Source organism: Habropoda laboriosa, unplaced genomic scaffold (assembly GCF_001263275.1).
Source record: "Habropoda laboriosa isolate 0110345459 unplaced genomic scaffold, ASM126327v1 scaffold5, whole genome shotgun sequence".
NCBI classification, from domain to species: Eukaryota; Metazoa; Arthropoda; class Insecta; order Hymenoptera; family Apidae; genus Habropoda; species Habropoda laboriosa.
Window position 1 is genome coordinate 427,877 of NW_017100161.1, and position 22,547 is coordinate 450,423.

General features: G+C 39.0%; 1 protein-coding gene across 2 annotated transcripts in view; it reads right to left on the bottom strand.

Moving 5' to 3' along the window:
* The window catches only part of LOC108578035 (carcinine transporter-like), a 44,783-nt gene that overhangs the window by 12,033 nt on the left and 10,203 nt on the right, over positions 1–22,547 (bottom strand). The window contains exons 1-2 of one of the 2 annotated variants that reach the window (XM_017941284.1): positions 4,905–5,288; positions 911–1,169 (exon numbers count right to left, since the gene is read on the bottom strand). In XM_017941284.1, coding sequence (XP_017796773.1) covers positions 911–1,158 — 248 coding nt within the window. In that variant the 5' untranslated portion in view covers positions 1,159–1,169; positions 4,905–5,288. Of the gene's footprint in view, positions 1–910; positions 1,170–4,904; positions 5,289–22,547 lie in introns of those variants that run through there. The other variant, XM_017941293.1, reaches the window with a different exon arrangement.

The window sequence follows — 22,547 nt, forward strand, 5'->3', positions numbered from 1 at the left end:
GTTATCAATGAAAACAGAGCGTGGAAATTTCCGTGTAAATGAGAGATTTTGTTATTGGGAAGTATTCATTGCCACCTGGTCGGGAATACGATAAGAGGTGGTGAGAATGCTTGAGCTTGATCTACGTACAGCACGTGATTGAATGAATCACACAGATCGTTCTTTGCGGTTAACGGTTAATTATAGCAACCGAATGGAATCTTTAATGATAACGCGTATTGATCTGTTGCGAATTGCATTGCGGTTGTTCTTCGGTGAGATTCACGCGCGATCTGAATGATTTGTTGTGTAATGGAGTTTTCTGGTTTGTTGGAAATTATCGAGTTTTCGAAGCTCTGTAGTTTTGGACTCTCAAACTTTCAAATCTCCAAACTTTGGAATCTCTAAACTCTCAAATTTTGAAATTTCCAAACTTTCAAATCTCGAATCTCTCAAATTTTCAAACTCTCAAACTCTCAAATTTTCCAATTTCTAAACTTTCAAATCTCTAAATTCTCGAATTTTCACTTTCAGTCTCTCAAATTTTCCAATTTCCAAACTTTCAAATCTCTAAATTCTCAATCTCTCAAATTTCTAAATTTTCAAATTTTCCAATTTCCAAACTTTCAAATCTCTAAATTCTCAATCTCTCAAATTTTCAAACTTTCAAACTCTCAAATTTTCCAAAGGCCAAACTTTCAAATCTCTAAATTCTCAATCTCTCAAATTTCTAAATTTTCAAATTTTCGAATCTCCAAACTTTCAAATTTCCAAATCTTCAAACATCCAATTTCCAAATCTTCACTCTCCCAAACTCCCAACCCCTCAGAAACCCCTCTCCCACGATCCATTCTTCCCAACGCAAAACCCACCAACACCGTCATACCGCCATAATCGATAAAAATCGAAAGTCGGCAAAATATGCACTCACTGTTCATCCTCGGTGAGGTTCCATCGTTCGAAGTCTGGTACGGTGCACCAATGCTCCGCTGGCACCAGCGTGATGAAGAACTGCGTGAAGTAGAGGAACGCGTACACGAAGGTGAAGGGCAGGAGTACGATGAAAAGGAACCATTGGTAGCGGCCGGCCTCGCCTACGTACGGTAGGATGTCGTCAAAGGTCTCGATCTTCGGGCGTTCGCCCTCTTCAGCTTTCACAGACTCCACCATGACTGTCATTATCTCGGTCTCTGTGAATTAACGATCCTCCAGTTACTCAACTCGATTTACGTGTTACACGTTCAGACCAAGGTCAAGGCGAATCAAACTGTTTTTCTGGGAACGAACTTCAGACGAACCAACACAACTTCCTTATCTGATACAGAAATTGCTTATCATTTTCCTCTTGTTACCGCTCATGGAATATTATAGTTATCTGCATAATATTTATCCCACTTATCAGTCTGTTTCTATCTTTCTATTTTAATAGTTGCAGGAAACTGGGGATCAAGGTGAAGCGAACTACATTGTTGAGTGGAAGTTTAAATAAACTGTTGAAAAGATAAGGATATCATTATGGTTGATCGAATGATATTCCACGTTTTTTTTTATAATTCATGGAGGTTGTGAATTCAAGGTGAAATGAAGTTGAAAAAAGGTGAAATAAATTGTGCGATTTGACAGAGAGGAGGAGGAGGAAAGAAAAATCCTTGATCATTTTTGCAAGGTTGTTGCTTTTCTATTCTGATACTGTATCTTCGATTATCCTTCTTAACGGAAGAGAACATTCGATCCTGTTATGGTTAACAGAAAAATCGGGGAAAAAATCAAGCGAATTACAACTAACATGGCGATATTTCTTTACAATGCATGCTGCAGGATATGCAAATTGCAATTAACGTCCAAGAAAATTCATTTAAATAGCAAAGTGACCATACTCTGTGTTCCAGTTCACCCTGAGAAACGTTATAATTCCTTTCTTCCCATAGAAATCTATCGAACAGATCACTTATCAAAAGTACGACAATTTGCAACTGACTCTTTACATTTTTTATTAAAACTCAAATATTCAAAGAAAGAAATCTGACACCATTAATAACTCATTACTCACATTCAATCCACGAAGGTCGGTATTATGAACGCTGGATTAACACTCCCACGGTAAAACATACTCGAAAGCTTCGCTTCCTTCAGCAATTCGGTTTCTAATATACCGCTAATTAAACGCTTTTTCCAATCACCCATATCCTCTAACAGATCTTTTTATCCCCAAAGAGAAATCCCTTTTGCATGGCAGTTTTTCTTGGGAATGTTATTCACACTCTGCTGTTAACTCGATTGAAATCTCAATTTCGCAAATTGCTTCCGATATTAGACACACGTTTAACTAATAACTCTCCTCTTTCGATTCTTCGCGAAACATTCGAGACGATCTCCTTCGATGAAATCGTGTAAGAAAAAACAAAAAAAAAGCGCTTCGAGCTTAACGATAAACCCATAAATGTTTCATAAGACGAGATGGCTATTTATTGCGGTCAATAATTGGCATTCGTGACGGACACCATGTGAATTAGATAAAAAAGAACGCTAATGACGAGAGAACCGGAAACGACGGAGTCCGTGACATAACTGCTATTTTCTACGGGCTCGGTGAAATTTGCATAAAGTATTTCGCGGTTAGCATGATGCGTTTCGCAATGCATCGCACCACGGAAACTTGTTCCGTGAAGAGGAAAATCTTCACGTAACGAATTAGGTGAATAATAGCGTTCGAGAGGGCCAATCAATCAAACACAATCATCGCCTCTTGTTATTCTCCAATTTAAACATTTCCTTGTAACCGTCTAATTGAAACACGATTAAATGTAAAATATCAATTTTTCCTTTAGAAAAGATTTAGGTATTTGAAACGAAAGAAGAAAGAGAGGAGATTCTAAAGTATACGTAAATGGTAATAATTGTCCTCAAATTATCGATTATTCTCTAGTGCAAATTTAAAAATATGCATGTAAAATTTAACGATAACGTAATTCAATGTAAAATGTAAATTTTCTTTAAAAAAAGAATGTATGCGTGTTAGAAGGAGCAAAAGAGATTCTCAAGTGCACATAAACGGGGAATAATTGTCCTGAAATTATCGATTAAAATTCGTGTAAAATTTAATCACAAGGCAATTAAGTGTGAAATATACGTGTATAAAATAGAGGAAAAGAAAGAAAAAGAAAAAAAAGAAAGGAGATTGTAAAGTGGACGTAAGTGGAAATAATGGTACTTAAATTGTCAATTACCTGTACTTTCCGTTTATGTAAAGCCAGCACGTTTTAAGCGCTAACGCATTAATAACAGATCCTTATCACCGTGCAATTATCGCGTGTAAGCTATACGGCCGTTAAAATACATTTTCTTCGATAAAAAAAAATTCGACTCGCTGTGAAACAGGTTGAACAAACAACGTGTCTGTGTACGAACCAGTGATTCGCGATGAACTGTTCGCGTTGAACAACGATCAGCCGGGTTAACACTGATTTCCGGTTCGCACGCGAACCGTGCAGTAAAACGAACACATTTTTATCCAAATACAAGCGCTAAATTTCATTTACCATCGAGTGAACTCTAACGCTCAACATTATTAGAAAAGAAACTTTCGTAAAATCTAGCCTCTGAATTATGCGATGGAAAATGAAAAATTTCCATGAACCGTTAGCAACCTGTCTGAAAAGGAAAACAAGGAAGCGTGTGTCTCATACATCTTCCAGTATGAATAATGAAGTAAAAAGTCATCAATGACAGATTCTCGACACTCGACATAATTAATAAAAGACAACGGGGAAAAAAAGGAACATTATTAAAAACCAAAGAATGAAGGTTCCAGAGAAATCTTCAAATTTTCCTAAGAGGAACGATAACTTTTCTCCAATGCTCCGATTAAAATTCACACTTTCAACGATCCTCGTTAAAACGACAGATTCGAGCGAGATTTCAGGACGATCGTTATCTCTCGATCTCACTCGTCCATGTTCCTCGATAACCGGTTACACAAAAGTGCGGACCTTGAAACAGCTTGGGTATCCCAGAAGAGCTACTAATTAATGGAAGGATCGGAGCTAGCATAGATACATGATTTAGCATACGTGATATTCTCGGCAACGATCGATCCGGGGGAAAGCGATCGCGATCGCGAGACTCGCGCGCCATTGAAATTCATCGATGCATAAGCGTGATCGTTTCTTCGATCCTGCGGAACGTGTATAATAATGGAAAAAGTAGAACGACTCGATCGAAGGTTTCACTTGGAGCCAACCGAGCCTCTTAGCCGAGCCCCTCTGTGTTGCTCTTTTCCTTGTCTTTTCTTGCCTTTTCTACGGGGAAAATGAAGAAAGGAAGTGGTAAACGAATATAGATAACTACATGACTCATGATCACTTTGTTCTTGCTGGTTAATTGGCATGTTCGAACCGCTCGTTCCAGGATAATGGATATCTCTCTCGCTCTGCCTCTTACTGATCGTGATCAGATTACAGGAGTGACGTTTGCTACGGTTACAAAAGGGTTGCACGTGGATTTTATGAAGTTGCCGTTAGAACTGTGACGGTACGCGAGAAGGGAATTAATGAACCGTGATGTCGAGAGGAAACGAAACTCTGCTTGACGATGTTTATCTTTACAGATAGCCAGGGTCGTGATAGAACCTGTCGTGAATGGTATTTTAGTGGAGAGAAGCGGATGTGAGAGAATTTTTCTTATTCCAACAGATTCTCAACTATCGTTGGAAAAGTAAGAAAATCTTGCGTGAATTTATCCGAGATCACGAAAGAGGTCAAAGTTTCGCGAGAGAAATCTTCTCGCTCTAAACACAGATTCGATCCAACTATCGACGAAAAAGTAGATAAGAAGATCTAGCTCCTCCTAAGTACACGATAAAACAGATAACAACGAAACGATCCAAGATTTACAAGCATTCACGAGACACACCGACGATAGTTTACCTTTTCTCCTCTACGATTGTCCAACTGGAACGTGAAATTTCACTTGGCACACCGTATCACACAGTCTTTCGATGCAAAAAAAAAAAAAGAACTAAAATAGTCTCGGGTGAACACAAAAAGGTCGTTGAAGCAAACGAACGAGCGAAGAAGGACTCGGTACAACTTTCTTCACAATCTTCCTCTTCCTCGTCTTCTTTCTCTTCTCAGGTCCTGTTTTTCCACCGACGAGAGAGAAAATGGTGGCTCAGATCGCAACGATTCCCCGTGATCCTACAGACGGAACACGTGCTTCGATCTCGATCGTGACAGTGATCTTGGCCGACGCGAGTGCACGAGATCCCCGATTTTTCGGAGGCCGCGCTACATCGTCGTTTAAAAGGCGGCACGCACGGACTGTACGCCGCGTGGACAATTAGTGGGGCTTTATAGCGCGTGCAGACGAAAGCTGAAGCCCCACCAGCGGCGTCGCGCGGCCATTGGACGATGCCTTTGGGCCCGTGGATCGTCTGTGACGTCACTGGAGAACTACTTTGCAAACGGGGGATTTCAGCCGCTTGCTGCTACTACTACTCGTCTTTCCACCACTCGTTCCACGCGAACGCGCGAGCGTTGGATTTTCTCGTGACGCGTTGCTCCTTTTTTTTCTCTCTTTTTTTCCTTTTTTCCTCGGCTTCCTGCTTTTTTCAGCCTACGTCGTCCTCGTCTCGCCGTTCAACGCGACACGAAAGCGAGACGCAACGGAGAGGTGACGCGCAGGTGAGTGTACTCGCGTACCAACGAGTCTAACAGCGTGCAATCGACTCCTTCTGATGGGTGACAAGTTGTTCTCGTTTTGGACGGGTTATTGAAGATCTACGAAAATTAAAGTGTAGGCTGCTCTTTTCTTTTTTTTAATGGTACTAGTTCAATTTGAGAGAGATTAGAAGAAATGTCAGCTTTTCTTTTTTAACATTCCTGGTATTGGGGTTAAGGATTATGTTATGAAACAGTGGAGATTTATATATTAAGTGAAACTGCATAGGTAGATTTATTAGGTGCTTTAAAATGTGCCATTCAAGACTTCAATTACCAATAGAAGGAAAGTGACAATATTAATTTTTCATTATTTCAGAATACTGCGAGAGAGTTCATTCTAATCTCAGTTGTAACCTTGTGAATTAACAGTTTCATTGTTAAAATGGAGTTGCTGACATAAACCTACCGTTGTGTATTAAAGAAAAATTAGGAAGTTTCAAAAAAAAAAATTGAACTCATATTTCAGTGTGACCGAAATTGTAAAGAATATGGTACCTACATTATTCTTCGTCAAATGTATATTACTGTGTGTTTAAGGGTTTATCTTGCACGTGATTTGAAATTAGCTTATGCGACCAGCTGATTGATTCGATCGCTTCGACTTTGCACGAACAAAGTATTAGATGGTTAAGTAGCAGCGCTAATTGATAAGATATTCAAAAAGTGATACGATCCAACTGATATGGAAATCAAGACGGTGAGCTAAAATATATAAGTAGCTTCAAATCAATTCCATCTCGATCGATATTGAACGATTGGACATGTTCTAATGATAGATCAGCCGGTAATAAAAACCTGATTTGTCAGATTGGTGTGAAATATGATCGGCAAATGATGTTAATTTAGCCTCGATATGTACTTGTTAAAGGAAATGTAAGGAAAAACACGTGCTGAAACGTGTCGACCAGTTAAAGTCGAAGAGAAGTCCAATTTTTTGATAACAGTTAAAAGGCAAATTCAATTGACGATTACATAAACGATTTATATTCCTATTTTACAGTGTAAATTTCAAGCTAATTGAAAATTGTCAATCACAATGAAACCGCGTACTATTTGTAATTCACACAATGCTCCTAATCGTCGTAATTATTCAACTGGCAATTTTATTGTCCGATCGTTTACTTATCTTCAAATTCATACAATTCTACCTACTTTACACATCTTCGTTTCTTCCTATTTTTTCATTTCAACTTTTTCGCTTTGCATTCCTCTGGCAAAAACGAGATCAATCATTCTTTGTTTCGATCATATTCACTTTTCAGTAAAAAATTAATCAACGCAAAATACAAATTTTACTGAGTATTTTAGCCTGAGTATTTAACCTCCAACAATCGAAGATAATTAGACACGGCTTAAATTCGAAAGTTTCTATTAACAATCCTCCAAATTTCACTTTTCTTCTCCTCGCTATCTCTCATCTAACAAAAGTATTAAAACATTCTTCCAACGAAAGATTTATCCAATACTATCGTCAATTTTATGCAACGCTCAATTCTAATTTAACTTCCCAAATTTCGTCGCTCCCCAGATTACGATATTCCACAGAAGAAAAATTCGCCGGCGAAACAACGTCAAAGATTTTCCATTTTTCACGACCAGCTGCGCTCGTAAGCGTAAACGCAACAGGTGATTCTTCCGGTTCTCGTCGTGCAAAACCGCCGCTAACTTGTTCGAGGATCGCGCAAGAACCGTGTAACCTTCCCGATTCTCGAAACAAAGCAACCCCATCGATCGCTCGAGGCGAACTCGCGCGCTGAGTAATGGAATCTGTTCGCGAAACTCCGGATACGGAGACTCGGGAACTCCGCTAGCAAAAACACATACTTTAGAAACTTGATACCCTTGAGGAAAAGAGAATTACGAGTTGTACACGCGACTGCATGATCGTTTTGTCGACGTCGATCCTTCTTATGTAACGGAACACCGTGGAACAATGCGAAAATTTGAAATTCCCGCGCGTTTCGCTCCGACCTTTCTCGTGAAAAATCATCAAAAAACCCTGAAAATTATTCCTTTACAGAATTAACCCAAATTAATTAACTGTATCTTATTTCGTTTGAGTAGAAACTATTAATTATTGCATAAATTAAAACATTCATCGATTTATCAATATTCTCGAGAACTGCGCATGCGCGAACTGATACGAGAGGACGTTCGAAGTGATCCTCTGGCGCGCGATTCGAACCGGAAGTCGAGGCCTAGTTTAATCCCAGAGACTCGTTCTTCATTAAAAAACGACCATCTTCTGCAAATTTCGAAGCTATCTGTGATTTACGATAGTTCGTGTTCGTTCAGATTAGACGACAAATGTACGGGATTGTTTAAATTGTCTGACGTAGATAAGAATCGTGCGACGATCGATTATTGTTCGAAATTGTGTCATCGTTCCAAGGATAAAAATTCGGAATTTATCGAGTGTGCAGTGTTGTTCTATCGTTAGTTTCTTTCTTGCCTTCCTTTTTCTCTTTTAATTCTTCTCTTGTGACGATTTCAAAGGATGCTGGGGTAATTAGCGCGATTAATAAATGCTGCGTTTTTATTCAACGACGCGTGTCGTTCTTGCATGATTTCACAAACGCGTTATGAAAGTGTGCATTGTGATTTTCACGGAAGACAATAATGTGCTGCGTTAATTACACACGGTCGACACGCGCGATCGTTATTCGCATCGGGTGTTTCATGGTCGCGAATTTCACTAATACACTTCGGGACACCAAATACTCCGCTCTTTGTACTTGTGCTCGATAAAGTGTTCTTTATCATCCGAGATTCGGACGAGTTTTGTCGCCAACTCGTAGTGTATTCACGTCTACTGCACACTCTGCTACGTGTAATTGCGTAATTGTAACTGAAACTTTTTGCGTAAACAATCGGTCAATTAAAATAATAGGATAACGTCCGGCGAGACCTTCGGACGTATAGTAATTCAACTCGAGATAATTGTAATCAATCTGAAATTATCTTATTAAAATTCCATTATGTTGATGTTTTTTTCATTCGTCATATTTGATCCGGTTTTCTAGAATGTTCTCAAGCTACAGATATAATTCTAAAATAGCGTCACACGATTCAGGGTCACCGTGTACATTGTTATGGGAACTCAGGTGGAAGACAGAAGAACTGATAAGCAGACCCAGAAAACCAGATACGAATGTTTAATTAAAAAGAAGAAGAATGTTCGTGAAAGAAAGAAAACCAGAAATGTACCAGTGGGAGTTTATATTTAAAATTCATGGCACCATTGATTAACAGAGAAAATTATTGTCGCTAAATTATCGCGGCGACGTTTTACCATAAATATTTTCACAATAATCGTCGTACAAATGGAAGGAAGACAAATATATACTAAACGTCTGACTGTCACGACGATACCATACGTCAAAAGCTAGCGAGCGGGGTAGATTAGACGGTACGAAAATGGCGAGAAAATAATTGTCGAAATAATGCATCTGGCGCCAAGAACCGCGGAAAAGTACACGATTATACCAGGGGGAAAAATTCGCATTCGATGATTGCACCGATAACGAAGGCAACGCGACAATGCATCATCTTCGGGGGGATTTGCGCGCATTTTTCCTTCCTTTTCTCTCACACGCAGACGAAAACATTTGCGATCGTAATTCGCAATTCCCCTTATCAACCGTTTCGAAAACGACCGTCAGAAGAAAAGAAATACTGCACAGTGTGTGCACTAGGATTAATCTGGAAGCTGTCGAAGATTTAGAACGCGCTGATTGCGAGTTTACCGAAGGATAGAGGCGATGTATACGGAGATCCTTAGTAGAAGGGTCGTCATCGTGGAGAAAATTTGATTGAAAATTACGAGAGAAAAATACTGATATTTTCAGGCTGACAGAGAATTATTATACTTAATAGAACGAAACAGTAGGTGCATATAGATCGCTTGTGGAACGTGAGAAACTCGATCGGTCATCGTAGCGATTGGAAATAAGGTTGGAAATAAGGAACCAAGAATATTACACAGTAAATTTCTTAAAATTCTCAATTTCACAAAATTCTCAAGTTTAGTTATTTACGATTCAAAGGAAGGATTCGGTAGAGAATTAAGTGAAAATTTAAAACTATGCAGTTTACAAGACAAATTTTAATAAAGATAATAAAGATCGTTAAATTGTCTCAAACTCGAAGTGTAACGTGTACACGAATTAAGAGTCGTTTTTCAGAAATAAATTGGACTTCGGTCGAAAAACGAATCGGTAGAAAATCGAAACGCGGCTCGATTCGATCACACGATTTAGAGCGGCGACGATTATTTAGATGAATGACGGCGTAATGTGCGGTGACAAGTTTAAGCGCCGCACAATAAAGCAGGAGGAGACGCTGCACAGCACGCGTCTCTCGCAGAGGAAGAAGAAAAAAATATATCTATGTGAAAGATAGCACGTGCAAGTGGCGTTTCGTAATCTCGAATCGATTCCCTGCTTGAAACGCGGCAACCTTCGACTCGCGGAATTAATTTTATGAATAAACGCAGAACATCTGGAAACGCGTAAAGCGTTACAAATTTCCGCGGACGAGCGTAACTTGATGAAATCTGTAACTGGATTTCACGGCTCGAGTGAAATCATACTTCACGCTCGCGATTCTCGAGCCGTGAAATTATAGAAAATCAGGAAAATTTGCGACAATTTTGGTTTATCCGATACACTCTGGTGAATCGTAAATCGTCGTCTTACTTCATCGAGCAATTATTTTTAGTGTACAATGGAGAATTGTGAAATTTATTTAAATTGTTTGTGCACTTCTGGGACTTCATCTCGTTTATATTAATAATAATTTTGAAGAATGGAATTACTGATTTACGATCTGAGGCACGATAAACTCTTACTTAAATGCAATTTTATGACACAATATACTGGTTTCCAATTTGGAAACTTTGGTAGTCCATCGAAATTCCCACACAAAGGCTCCTATAAATCTAACACAGTGCAAATGTACACAAAGTGTTCTCAGTTCCTAACTCCGATTCTCAAAAAAAAAACAAAAATAGAATTCCTCAAGTGTGAAAACTATCTCTCGAAACCCACCGAAAAATCAAACAATCCCAAAATAGAAGTTACATCATTTAAACTCCATTTCATAACCACCACCAGTAGCACACGTTTATTAAACAAAACTGAATCGAGCAAACCGATAACAGGAGTCTCGTTGAAAAAGTCTGAGGCAAAGCGGCGGAGAGATCGGGTTCGTTAAAACTTCAAACAGCCGTTAATTCTCGAGTATAAGGAGATTACTGTTCCACCGAGAAACGTGAACCCTTTCGGCCTTGAAATTCGATGCGTACAGTGGAATAATAACCATCAGAATTTCGTTCCCTAAGTCCAGAAAGAGAGCAACGCTGTCGCAAAAGGGGGCCGAAAATCATTTCTGCCGGTCTTCTGTCACTTCTGCTTTTATTCGGAAGGAGGGAGCTGATGACCTTGAAAGCAATGAACGCCTAGGAAAAGCCCGTGGTTCCCAGTGGATCGAGCAAGCTACTCTACCCACAGGCGAGCAGCGACGAATAACCGGAGAAGGTCGGCCAAGTGATTACCAGAAGCCACGAAGACGAGTTTGAAACCGGTTCACGGCGGGGCAGGCGAATGAAGATGGAAGAGAGCCGGAGAGCGGGACCGGTCCAGATAACGTGAGCGAGCCAAGGATGGAAAGAAACCCAGGCGAAATTTCTTCTTCGTGAAACAAGTGTTACCGGCTCGAATCTTTCCTCGTCGAATCGCAAATTCGATTAGGGGCTTCGATGGCTCCGCGTTCCTTCCACGCCAGGTAAACTTGCTGGATTTACACTTCGACGAGGTCCGGATAGAGAATATATTCTTTTTACCGTTTTCTGGTGCTTCGACTGTTTCCAAGTTTACTATTCGAATCTTACTATTTCGTTGTTTTGTACTAGTCGAAGAGTTACGAGATAAATGTTAAATTATGGAAGAGGCTGAGATGAAGATCTGCGGTGTGAACGAGAAATTTCGGGTTTTTCATTTTGCTACTTTTGCCGTTTGTCGAGGGAATTCTGTGGATTTTCGGTGTTCAGTGTTTTTGCAGATTTGGGGAATTTATACCGTTTACAGTGTTTACCGTCTTTACAAATCTAAGGGAAAACAAATGGTGAAAAGTGCATCTGAACACTTTTTCTTGGCACTCACATCGTTTTCTGTGTTTACTGCCTTTATGGATTCAGGGGAAAATTAATGGTAAAAAATGTATCGGGTTACTTGTTTCTTACACTTACATCGTTTTCAATATTTACTATCTATATGGATTCAGGGGAAAATTAATGGTAAAAAATGTATCGGTATAATTGTATGCACACTTTACGTGTAATATACTTCCTTTTAGCACTTACATCGTTTACCATTTCCACACCTCAACGAGGCGTGGACAATTCGACGAGATATTCGCTATTCGACGAGTTCTATGTTAACTTTACGCTAATCTGGTGTATTTCTATGCCATTACGAGACTTTTATTTTCTCTTGGCATTCTTTCGAAGCTTCAAGTCAGTGAAATCTTATTGATAGATCCGAGAATTTTCAAAGTGATAAGATGAGATAAACCGTGCTATATTTGCAACCGCGAAAATAGCAGAACGATAGTTACAGCGTTGTATTTCTCAAACTTTCCCAGATTTAATCCAGCGTTCGAACATTTTTAACCGATAATTTTCACGATGCTTTCAAATTTACTTCAGCTCAGAACACACGCACAGTCGTCAAATTATATTACAGCTTCAAAGTTCGCTGACACGACGAGAACTTGGCCGGAATGTCCATCGATCTCAAAACGAAGGTTAGATCTATTGTGGAGTTCAAGTTAAAGGACCTCGGAATTTTCAAGACACTTGCGTCCAATAAAAACGAATCGCCCAAATTACACACGCGAATATATGTTCCGTTTGTGGGGAACACACAATTGTGTTTCTCAATTGACTCGAGCGATGAATTTGTGAGGCAACGGACGGACAGGGACCTCGAGGTCTAAGTAACAATTGCAGAGAAACTCGAACGAAACGAAGAGAAAGACGGTTTCACGTTCGTGAACTGCTGTCAACTAATCAAACGTCAGAGCTTATCAGTTGAGAAATTAGCATCAATGAAGAATGTAAAAACAGACGATAAGAGAATAGTTTTCTTCTTCGTTACCTCTTCTACGGTGTTTTTTAGTTCGATTATTTTGTAAACTTTTTCCCAATCCAATATTCAGAATATTGTTAACCCTTTGCACTCTTTGAGGCGACTAAGAAGCGACATTATATCTTTTCCAAGGCAGCAGGTCTATGGACCTCCGTGAATTGTTCGCTACATGTTTAGAGATCTCAGCAGTGAAATAGTTTGAAAGAACCAACTTGTAACGAAAATATTAGTTTTAAAAAATTACATTAACTTTTGCTACTTCCTTGGAGAAAGAAGGGCCTTCGAGTGCAAAGGGTTAAAAATTCGTAAAAGAGAGAGAAAACAGATTTCGACGAGATAAAAGGAAAGAAACGAAAGAGATAAAAGGAACTTATTGGTTGAGTATGGAGCACGAAGCTTGCGCAAACGTTCACCTGTAGGCTACAATCTTTTATCGTCGGTACCTAGGATAAAGATAACCTGGCCAAACTGGTTGCACAATGGAAAAGTAGCTCATGCTTAAACGCGTTTTATTGTTAATTCGTTTAATCAAATCGTAATATAAACGAGGGAACACAATCGTCATATTTTGTAGAGATTAAATCTAACTTCAGGTCTCTTGGATGTATCGCGTCCTCTGTCAACTTCATTCTTTTTAATCATTTCTCTTTCAGAAATTATTATTATTTCGTTCGGTGTTTCGTGAAACTTAAGCATTGTTGTAACCGGAACATTGTTTCGAAAATTTCGTTTACATAACCGTGAGGTAATTCTATAGCTAACACAAATTATCGACAAATTATTACCTACCGTTCGTTCCTGTTATCACAAGTGCGTCAACGTATAAATACAGCGTGTAACAAAAATTCCTGGTCTCGTGTTGCAAAAATTTGTAGTTTGATATTTTTCACATTTTTCTTTTCCAATTTTAAATCTTTCGAACGTTTCACCTTACACAGTAATTTAGTTAGTAACAGTTGCTAATTTATTTAAGTATACGCTTCCTTTACTACTGTCTTTCATTTCACAATAATAAATGATTAAACTCAGAGTTCTACAATTTTTGTCAATTTTAACCCTCCGAACTTTTCCAAAATTTGACGTCACACGGTAGAGTTGCCAATTTATGAAAATACCATGCTTTCCTGTTTCGCTGTCTTTCATTTCACAATAATAAATAATTAAACTCAGAGTTCTACAATTTTTGTCAATTTTAACCCTCCGAACTTTTCCAAAATTTGACGTCACACGGTAGAGTTGCCAATTTATGAAAATACCATGCTTTCCCTTTCTTATCTTCCATTTCACCGTGATAAACGATTAACCCGAGAGTTGCAGAATTTTTCTCGCACACTGTATGCTCGTGAAAAATCGCGAAACGCCTAGCCGTACTATTTGCCCCGCGCAATCGTCGATATTCAAGAATAATTTTCGCATCAGCTACGTAACACTCGCGATCGTGCGTCGCGTTACATTGAAATGTCATCAGACGAATCGTAATTCCGCTGAAACGGGTCTCGTTATTACTCCTATACGTATGCAACGCGTGAAACGGAAAGAAAAATAATCGTACGCGTAAACCGCATTCGCACAAACAAGTTACACGCGGAATTCCAGTTATTACAAGGAAAGTTCGAGCTTCTGCGAAGTATCGTACATACGCTCGATGATACCTAAGATTAAATATGGAATTAACGAGACACAGCTTGAGTGGTTGATATTTTTCTCTCCGGTTGAATTATACGAAGAATATCGCTATATCAGCCACTTCGAATTTCTTCAAAAGGACACAAGATTGTGGAATAAAATACACAATCTTCCTCGAGACGACATTTTTCCTACGATTAAAAGTTATTTAGGTCTCAATTTATCTTACTAAATCACACAACTGTTCGCCACTTTTTTTCCTCGCAACAAATGACTTTCTATTTGTGAGAAAATACCTGTTAGATTTCACCGGGTGAAAAAATCAAACGAGACATCGATTAAATTTTCCTGTAACGTTGAAAAAGGAAAGAACGAAAGAACAGAAGAATTTGAAAAATCTTTACAAGTTATCCTTTTAAAAGGATTTTGTATTATCAACAGGAAATCATGCACCGTGCAATTATTGCTTTCTCCAACGGTTGGGAAATCCCAGGATCGCGTCACTCACCCTTCGCTCGTGACGCAAATCGAGCAAAGTTACGCACGATTTTAATCGAGTCTCGTTAGTGAAAAAAAGTTAGAGGATAAGAAAACGCGAAGGAAATGTCCAATACTACCACTGACGTTGCCAAAATGAAAGCTGCTTGAGCGTGACGAGGAAATGTATGATATATACCTACGTCAGCAGATGACCACTTCGAAGCTGGAAGCTGTTTAGACTGGCCAGAATGGAGGAAAAGATAGGAGAGGCGACGTTTCAAATGCTCATGTTGCGGTTTCGTAACCTGTCGTTAACGCGGAGATAATGTTCGTGCTAGTCATTGCTGGTAGCTATCGAATTGTTCCGTTTGGCAATAATACAAACTAATACTCTAATTAGGTTACATAAACGTTGTTACTTCTGATAAGAGTACCCGAGAATTATTCTTTAAGAAAGCTTCTCCTTGTAAAATTCAATTTTAAAAGAAATTTTCTTTAGTTTCTTCGATCTCCTCGATTTCATTTTATTTAGCGTGCAATTTTTCTGAACCTGTGCCAATAAATCCCGAGAAGACATCGAGGAAGTGATTAACGAACAGAGGAATTTGAACAATCCTGAGATTTATATGAAAAAAAAAGGCCTTTCCCTTGAAAATTCAATCTTTCCTTTTAATTTCTTTGATAACTTCAATTTCATTTTATTTAGCATGCAATTTTTGTGAACCTGCGCCAATAAGTCCTGAGAAGGTTATAGAGAGAGTAACTAAAAAAAGAGGAATTTGAAAATCCTGAGAATTATTTAAAAAAAAAGAGGGCGTTTCCTTTGAAAATTCAAGTTTTTCTCCTAATTCCTTTAATCTCTCGAATTTCTTTTGATTTATTATCCAAATTCTTTCTCCCTCCTCGTAACCCAACCTGCGCCAATAAATCTTCACGACTCTTCACTTTTTCCTGTTTATAGTATTTTTACTATTCACTCGGGAGTAACAAAATTTTATAGCCCAACCTTATCTTCCACACTGATATTTCGCAGCTTGCCATTTTATTTACTCGCCGAGCTTCCAACTTTTCTCCTTCCTTCGAACCACATTTTTTTTCATTCTCCAAGTTGGAAGCATCTATCCTTTCCACCATTTTTACGCAAACGTTTAAAACTTGATTTAAACAGTTCTTCAGAGAGGTTTTTTCGGGCTCGACGACGAGCAAGCGCGTAAAAACACGCTCGCACGATCGTTCCAGGATACAAAGACGGCAGAACTGCTCCAAGTTGACTTCCATGAATGGGATGAAACGACCGCGAACAAGGCCACGCAACTCTGGCTGGTTGGCTCGAGAGAGTTTTTACGAATCCAGTTTTAAGTTCAAGTGCAACATCGTGAACGATCTTGAACGAGTGCGACGAAATAAACGCGGTTAACCAAACGCTTACCTAATCGTCCCTCGAGCCACACAGCTGGCCCTGGTCAGACTGTTAAACAATTTCTTCGACACACTTTTTCCATATTCATAAAGATAACAGTTATTACTAACGTTCTTTGCTTTTTTTTTTTTTTCAAGACTGAAAAAAACTTCCGTTATCTACGAATAATTCGAGCGTTTCTACACTTTTCGAACAATTTTCAAAGCATAGAAAATTTCGTTGGAAATTTATTTCACCCAGTGATTCATACGTGTTTGTGCTTCCTTGTTTCGCAAATTTCACATCTAACATTCCATATTTTTGCATATCGTCGTTCTCACACCGACGAATATTTATCGTGTCAACATTCTTCTTTCTTTTTTCTTCTCCTTCTTTTTTCGGTTACTTCCTCGATATCTTCTTCGTCTCGAGGAAGCATCAATTCGCATAGAGTAAACAGAGACGCGGATATTTTCCCTCTCGAGACGACAGCCATCGTCACGGTGTTGTGTACATGAAAATTATAAACGTGCCTGAGAGATTGTATTCACCAATGAACCTGCGAAATCATTCAACTGAGAACACATTTAATTAAGGACACCGCCGCCGCCGCCGCCTTCCTTTGCATCAGGGAAAAAAGAATTTTCTCTGGGCGATACAATCTTGATACTTCCGGTCCATAAATTTGTCGATAAATCAATGTAATCCTGACGATCGTTTCGATTTTTTCAGCGAATACCGAGAATTGTGATTTTAGAATTTTAGATTTTATCGAGAATTTGTTAAATTTCAATTTCAAATCAATTTCTCGAGAATTTGTTAAGTTTAAATTTAAAATAAATGTATGGAGAATATGTTGAAGTTCAATTTTAAAATAAATTTCTCGAGAATTTATCAAGTTTAAATTTTAGAATTTTCGCTAAATTTATCGAGAATTTATTAAGCTTAAATTTCAAATAAATTTATCTAGAATTCATTAAAATTTGAAAATAGTCTCGAGAATTTGTCAAGTTGAAATTTTAGAATTTTCACAAAAACTTCTGGCGAATCTGTTAAATTAAAATTGCAGAATTTTCGAAATAAATTTATCGAATTTAAATATTTATCTCTAGCCGCGTTACATTTTTTTTTCAAATCCTCGTTTTTTTCAACTTCGATAATAGCGACCTCTTTGATTCCTATCGAGGAATCAAGATCCTTCCTTCTAATTCGTCCTTCCATTTAGCTCCATGGCCACAGGGAGAGCCTAATGGCTTCGATAAAGAGGTTCTCTGCTTCGAAAAAATGATCTCACGAGATTGTGCTTTGCCGGAAGCAGTCATCGTGTTTTTGTCGCCCCTTCCTTTGACGGCAGTCACCTTTTCGTCGAGGAGAAACCTTGGTGAAGTGGCCTCTTAATCAAAACCGGAGAGAGATATGTTGCTTTTCCTGCAGGATAATCTCCTCCCTTTTGTCCAACGTATTACAGCATACTTCATCCTTGTTCTTAATAAATAAAAACAATTCAACAGGAATCGTATTTCTTCTTTCCTTCTTCTTCTCTCCTTCGAAAGATAGTTCTGTCCTAGTACTCAAGAATGCTACAACGTGTACACCTATACGCTTAGGATTTTTTCCTTTCTTCTTTTTATTGCGTTCTAAGGATAAATAATCAAAGGTACGAACAATGCGCGACGCGAGCTTTTAATTTGCATCGTTAGCAGTAACAGCTCGTTACACGAACAGATACGATCTGCACTACGATCCTTATCAGCTGATTTGAATACGACGAAAGAAAGAGGATTATTTTCGACCTCCATTTCTTGCACAAAAATAATAACACTCTTTGCTCCGCGTAACATTCGTTCGAGACGATTAATCTTCTCCGATTGGGAAAAAAATTAGAAGAAAAATCGAAACGGTAATTGCTATACGCATCGTTCCATATTTCCATCGTTCTCTTTCTTTGAATTATCTTCTTTCACTCTTCGTTGCAGTTCGAAATAGCTATAAAAATTTCCACGACGCCGAGAGTTAACTCGATCCCTGTGAAATTGATATATTTATCACAATTCACACGGCGGGAAATTCAAAAATTACGCCCAATTACGGGAAAAGATTAATAAGTATATTCTTATCACTTTAGCCTACTATTAACGAGTGTTTCGTTTCGAACCCTGAGTCGAAAAGTGTTCTTCTCACTTCCAAAAACATATCGAACCAGAAATTTTCTTGCAGAAAATCATATCAATTGGAAGAATCTCAAAAATTCGCCCTCGTTTGTTCTTAATTCACCGTAACAACCGCACAACCGAGTTGGGAAAAAGGCGATGTTTTGTTGCGAGTGAACAAGAAAACGAGAGTAATAAGCGAAGCTGCCATTTCGTTCCGAGTGTACGTCGATCTTGTACACTTCAATGTCAGTTGTCCACGAATCCATCGATGGACAAAGCGGTCCGATCATTCACGGCGACACTTTTTCTCAAACGTCACTGAGATACGGCGACTTCCGTTTCAACGGACGCCATCTCGTTAACAAGTCTTACTCTCGATCGGAATCTCCCGATCGATATGTATGTATGTATATAGATTGAATTTTTCGAAACGATTCGGAATATCTCCGTGCGTAAATCGTTTCCCGTTTTTTCTTCCCATATTTTCCTTTTTCGTAGATCATATCTCGAGAAGTCGTGCAATTAACGAACAGGCAGGTGTAATTGGTACCGGTTATCGACGTTCTTGCACGCCGTCCTTCTTGCCTTCTCTTCGAGAAATTCCCGCTAGAATAATTTTCCGTTTCCACAAGGAAAACGCGTGGAAGAAATCTGCGACGAGAGTATTCCGCGTGGAAGAAATCTGCGACGAGAGTATTCCGCGTGGATCATTGATCAACAGCGCGGAATTTCTCCATTTCACAGAGAGAGAGAGAGAGAGAGAGAGAGATTGGTACAAAAAAGAACGATGATTTACGACCCGATCGAGGATCTTTTAGAAAGATGTTCGTACCTGAACGAGGTAGAAATGGAAAAAGGTAGCATGGTTCTTTGCGTGTGAAGCAACATTTTTGCACTTCATCACTCTGTAATCACGTGCAAGAGTGTGTGTGATCGAACTGTCAACATTCTGCGACCGCTTTAAATTGTTCCTCTGTGTAGCCCTGTGTTAACTGTCCCTAACTGCGACAGAAACGCGGCGACTTTACGATTCGAACAGAGATAAATGTGGGTTCGTTGAAAAGAGGCGGCGAGTATATTGCGTACACTGAAAGATACGAGAATGAGCTAACTTCGCGATTGAGTAATATTTGACGATGTCTGAATTTCACTTAGATAGAATTTATAATCGTTCTGTGTCTGCTCTTGAAACAGTTGATTCATAACTTTTAATCAAATCAGCGTTGAACTCGGCATATTTTTTAATCGCCGCAGAAATTCTTCTCGCGAACTTGAACCCTTTGATAAATCACACATAACTCTCTGAGGTGGTTAAAATAGAATTTAATAAAAAATTAATATTTTTGTTAGAGAAAAATTTCCTACTATTTTGCATTACTTAACTAAGTTATCGTGCAGCAAAAATTTGGAAAATTAACCGTGGGTTTATACTTCGAGATGTGTTACAGTGATCGCAAGGTTTTGTATACCAATTTATTCGACAATGTATATCAATTTGCTTCTCCAGGATCGACGAGAGATTTTCCAGGTGCCCCTTTTTTCTCTATTAGGGGTTAACCTAATTTTTCTCGTCGAACACGATGATTCAACGGTTTTCGATCGTTTCTCGGCGAAGTTCCTCCGGGACGTCGGAAAGTTCCTCGGGACCCTGGCCGTTTTCCACGGCTTCCGGTCGCCGTAATACAATCTATTCCATGCCACTATGCGCTTTCAGCGTGGTATCCTTGGAAATGTCGGCCTGGTCACGCTCAGCTGCTTCTGATCGATATTATACGAAAGAAGGGCGAAAAAAATCGACTATTTGTAGTATCGACGATTCCTTCCAAGTGCGGTGTGAAAAAAAAAAAAGAACGAACAAGCAAGTACAGAACTTGGAGTAGGGAGAAAGAAACACTTGTTTTCTCTTCGCAACGATCGGCAGCTATTGTAATCGCCATTGTAAACACGCTTCGAGGGAAACATTAAGTCCATTTGAATTTGTTGGAAGTCCAACGAATAATTTTTGGTTCCAGTTACTTACAGTTGTTAACGAAACTTTATTTTAGCAGACGAAAAATTGAACTTACGCGGAATGATTAATCTCGCAGACACGGTTAAGCCGAGGAAGGTGGTACGATGGATGATTGGTCGCTTGTGAAGCACAGCAATGAAATCGAAAATAATTAACACCTTGTTCGACAGCGATTTCCGTGGAATTAATTAAACAACCGTCGAGTGGACTGATCAAGGCAACAGCAAGATCTTCTTTAGTGTACGTGTTACAAATGAATCAGAGAATTCCTCGTGGCTAACGGTTCTGCGGTTATTTCAGGATCGTCCAAGTGAACTGTCTCGTTCCTAGAATAACATTTTTTCATTCTTCTAATAATACCAAACCCAAACAGCCTAGAAACTCCGCCACAATTACATCGAACCGTTCTAAATTATTCTTGTAAACAACGATACATCATCAAGTGAACGAATTCAAATTGAACAGACGCCTAAAGACGCCTTTTCTAGATTTCTAGAAAAACAAGCAAAAAAACCTATTCTAAGAAATTATATTAAAAAAAAGAAGATGGTTCTTAAAAATGGTAAAAATGGCAAATCTCCCAAATCGGTTAAAAAAGCGCAAAAATCCAAAAAATCCGATTACCAAATGCGAAAAAAAATGTGATCTCTGAGTCAACATGTGGGAAAGACTCGTTTCCACGGAATCGAATTCCAATGATGTAACACGCAACGAAATTAAAAAAAAAGAAAAGAAGAAAGGTTCAAATTCGCGAACAGTTGGACGACGTAGGCAATAGGTCAGGCGATCGTATCACGACACGTCGTCGATACTCGCAGATTTCTTCGTGATTTCGTGCCGCGCCATTCAAATGTCTCATCAATAATTCATCAGGTCGGTTATCAAGGCTACGAGTCGTGCACGGTCCCGTGCATCGTCAGGATGATTCATGGTACTTGGAGGATGCCTCGTCGTCGACGCAGTAACGTCATGTAAATAATAATAATGGTCGATCTCGACCTTTCCGCGATTTGTCCACGAGTCGGCAAGACCTGTGTCTCGATTGTGCAGGCGCGAACCGGAAACGCAAGGTGACCGGAACCTAGGGGAACGCCATTTACCCTCCATCGGGGGGGGGGGGGACATTTTATCTCGAGTTTCCCTCCAGCCGAAGGAACTTGCTGCATTACGCGCAGGAAATGATTCTTCCTTCTTCTTTTCTCTCTCTGTTCGAGAAAGGATCTGGATGGATTCTGAAGTTGACGAGTTCGAAGTCGATTAGGAGATAGGAGAAGTTTAAGGAAGGAGTTGAATGTTCGATTTTCATCGAGGAAAATGTTCGTATTAAATTTAGAAGAATGCAGAATCGAGTGGATGGAAGATAAGGGGATAATTGCGAATGTTCAGCTGGTTGAGGAGATCCTCAGATAAACAGACGAAAGAATGCGTGGAAAATTAAAAGACTACGAGGAAAAAGGAGAGATAAGTGATTTGACATGAGAATGTAAGTAATGTGTAATCGTAAACGCCAACTATGAATAAATAAGATATTTAATAAGCTTGGTTGTAAGACTTGTTTAGGAAAATTGAAGAAGACTCGAGATGGAACCAGCAACGTCCTAATTTTGATATTTACTTTTGTGTGTTTCTGAAGTAGGGTGAAGTAATTTTCTTTGAAAATTGACGAAAAGCTTCGAAGCTTCGAATTTTGAGATTGTTAAAAAGTAGAATTATTTTTCTCGTTACCAAGGATACACTTTCAGGACCAAGTCCACATACTTATTTTCCAATTTCATGCAAGCACAGCTTTCCAAAGTCTCAGGCTTCTTTCAACTTTAAATTAACTCCATCATATATGTATATATCTTCCGTATCTCAGGTATCCTATATCCGACAGGTTTAACCTGCTTTAAACGTTCCTAAACCGGTAACCTCGTTACAGATAGATAAATAAGAAAGAAATGACTGCAATACATATGAGTAACCTAATTGATACCTCAAAGCTGCCAGCTGCCTGTAACTTCGCGAAACATTCAACTGACAAACGCACAA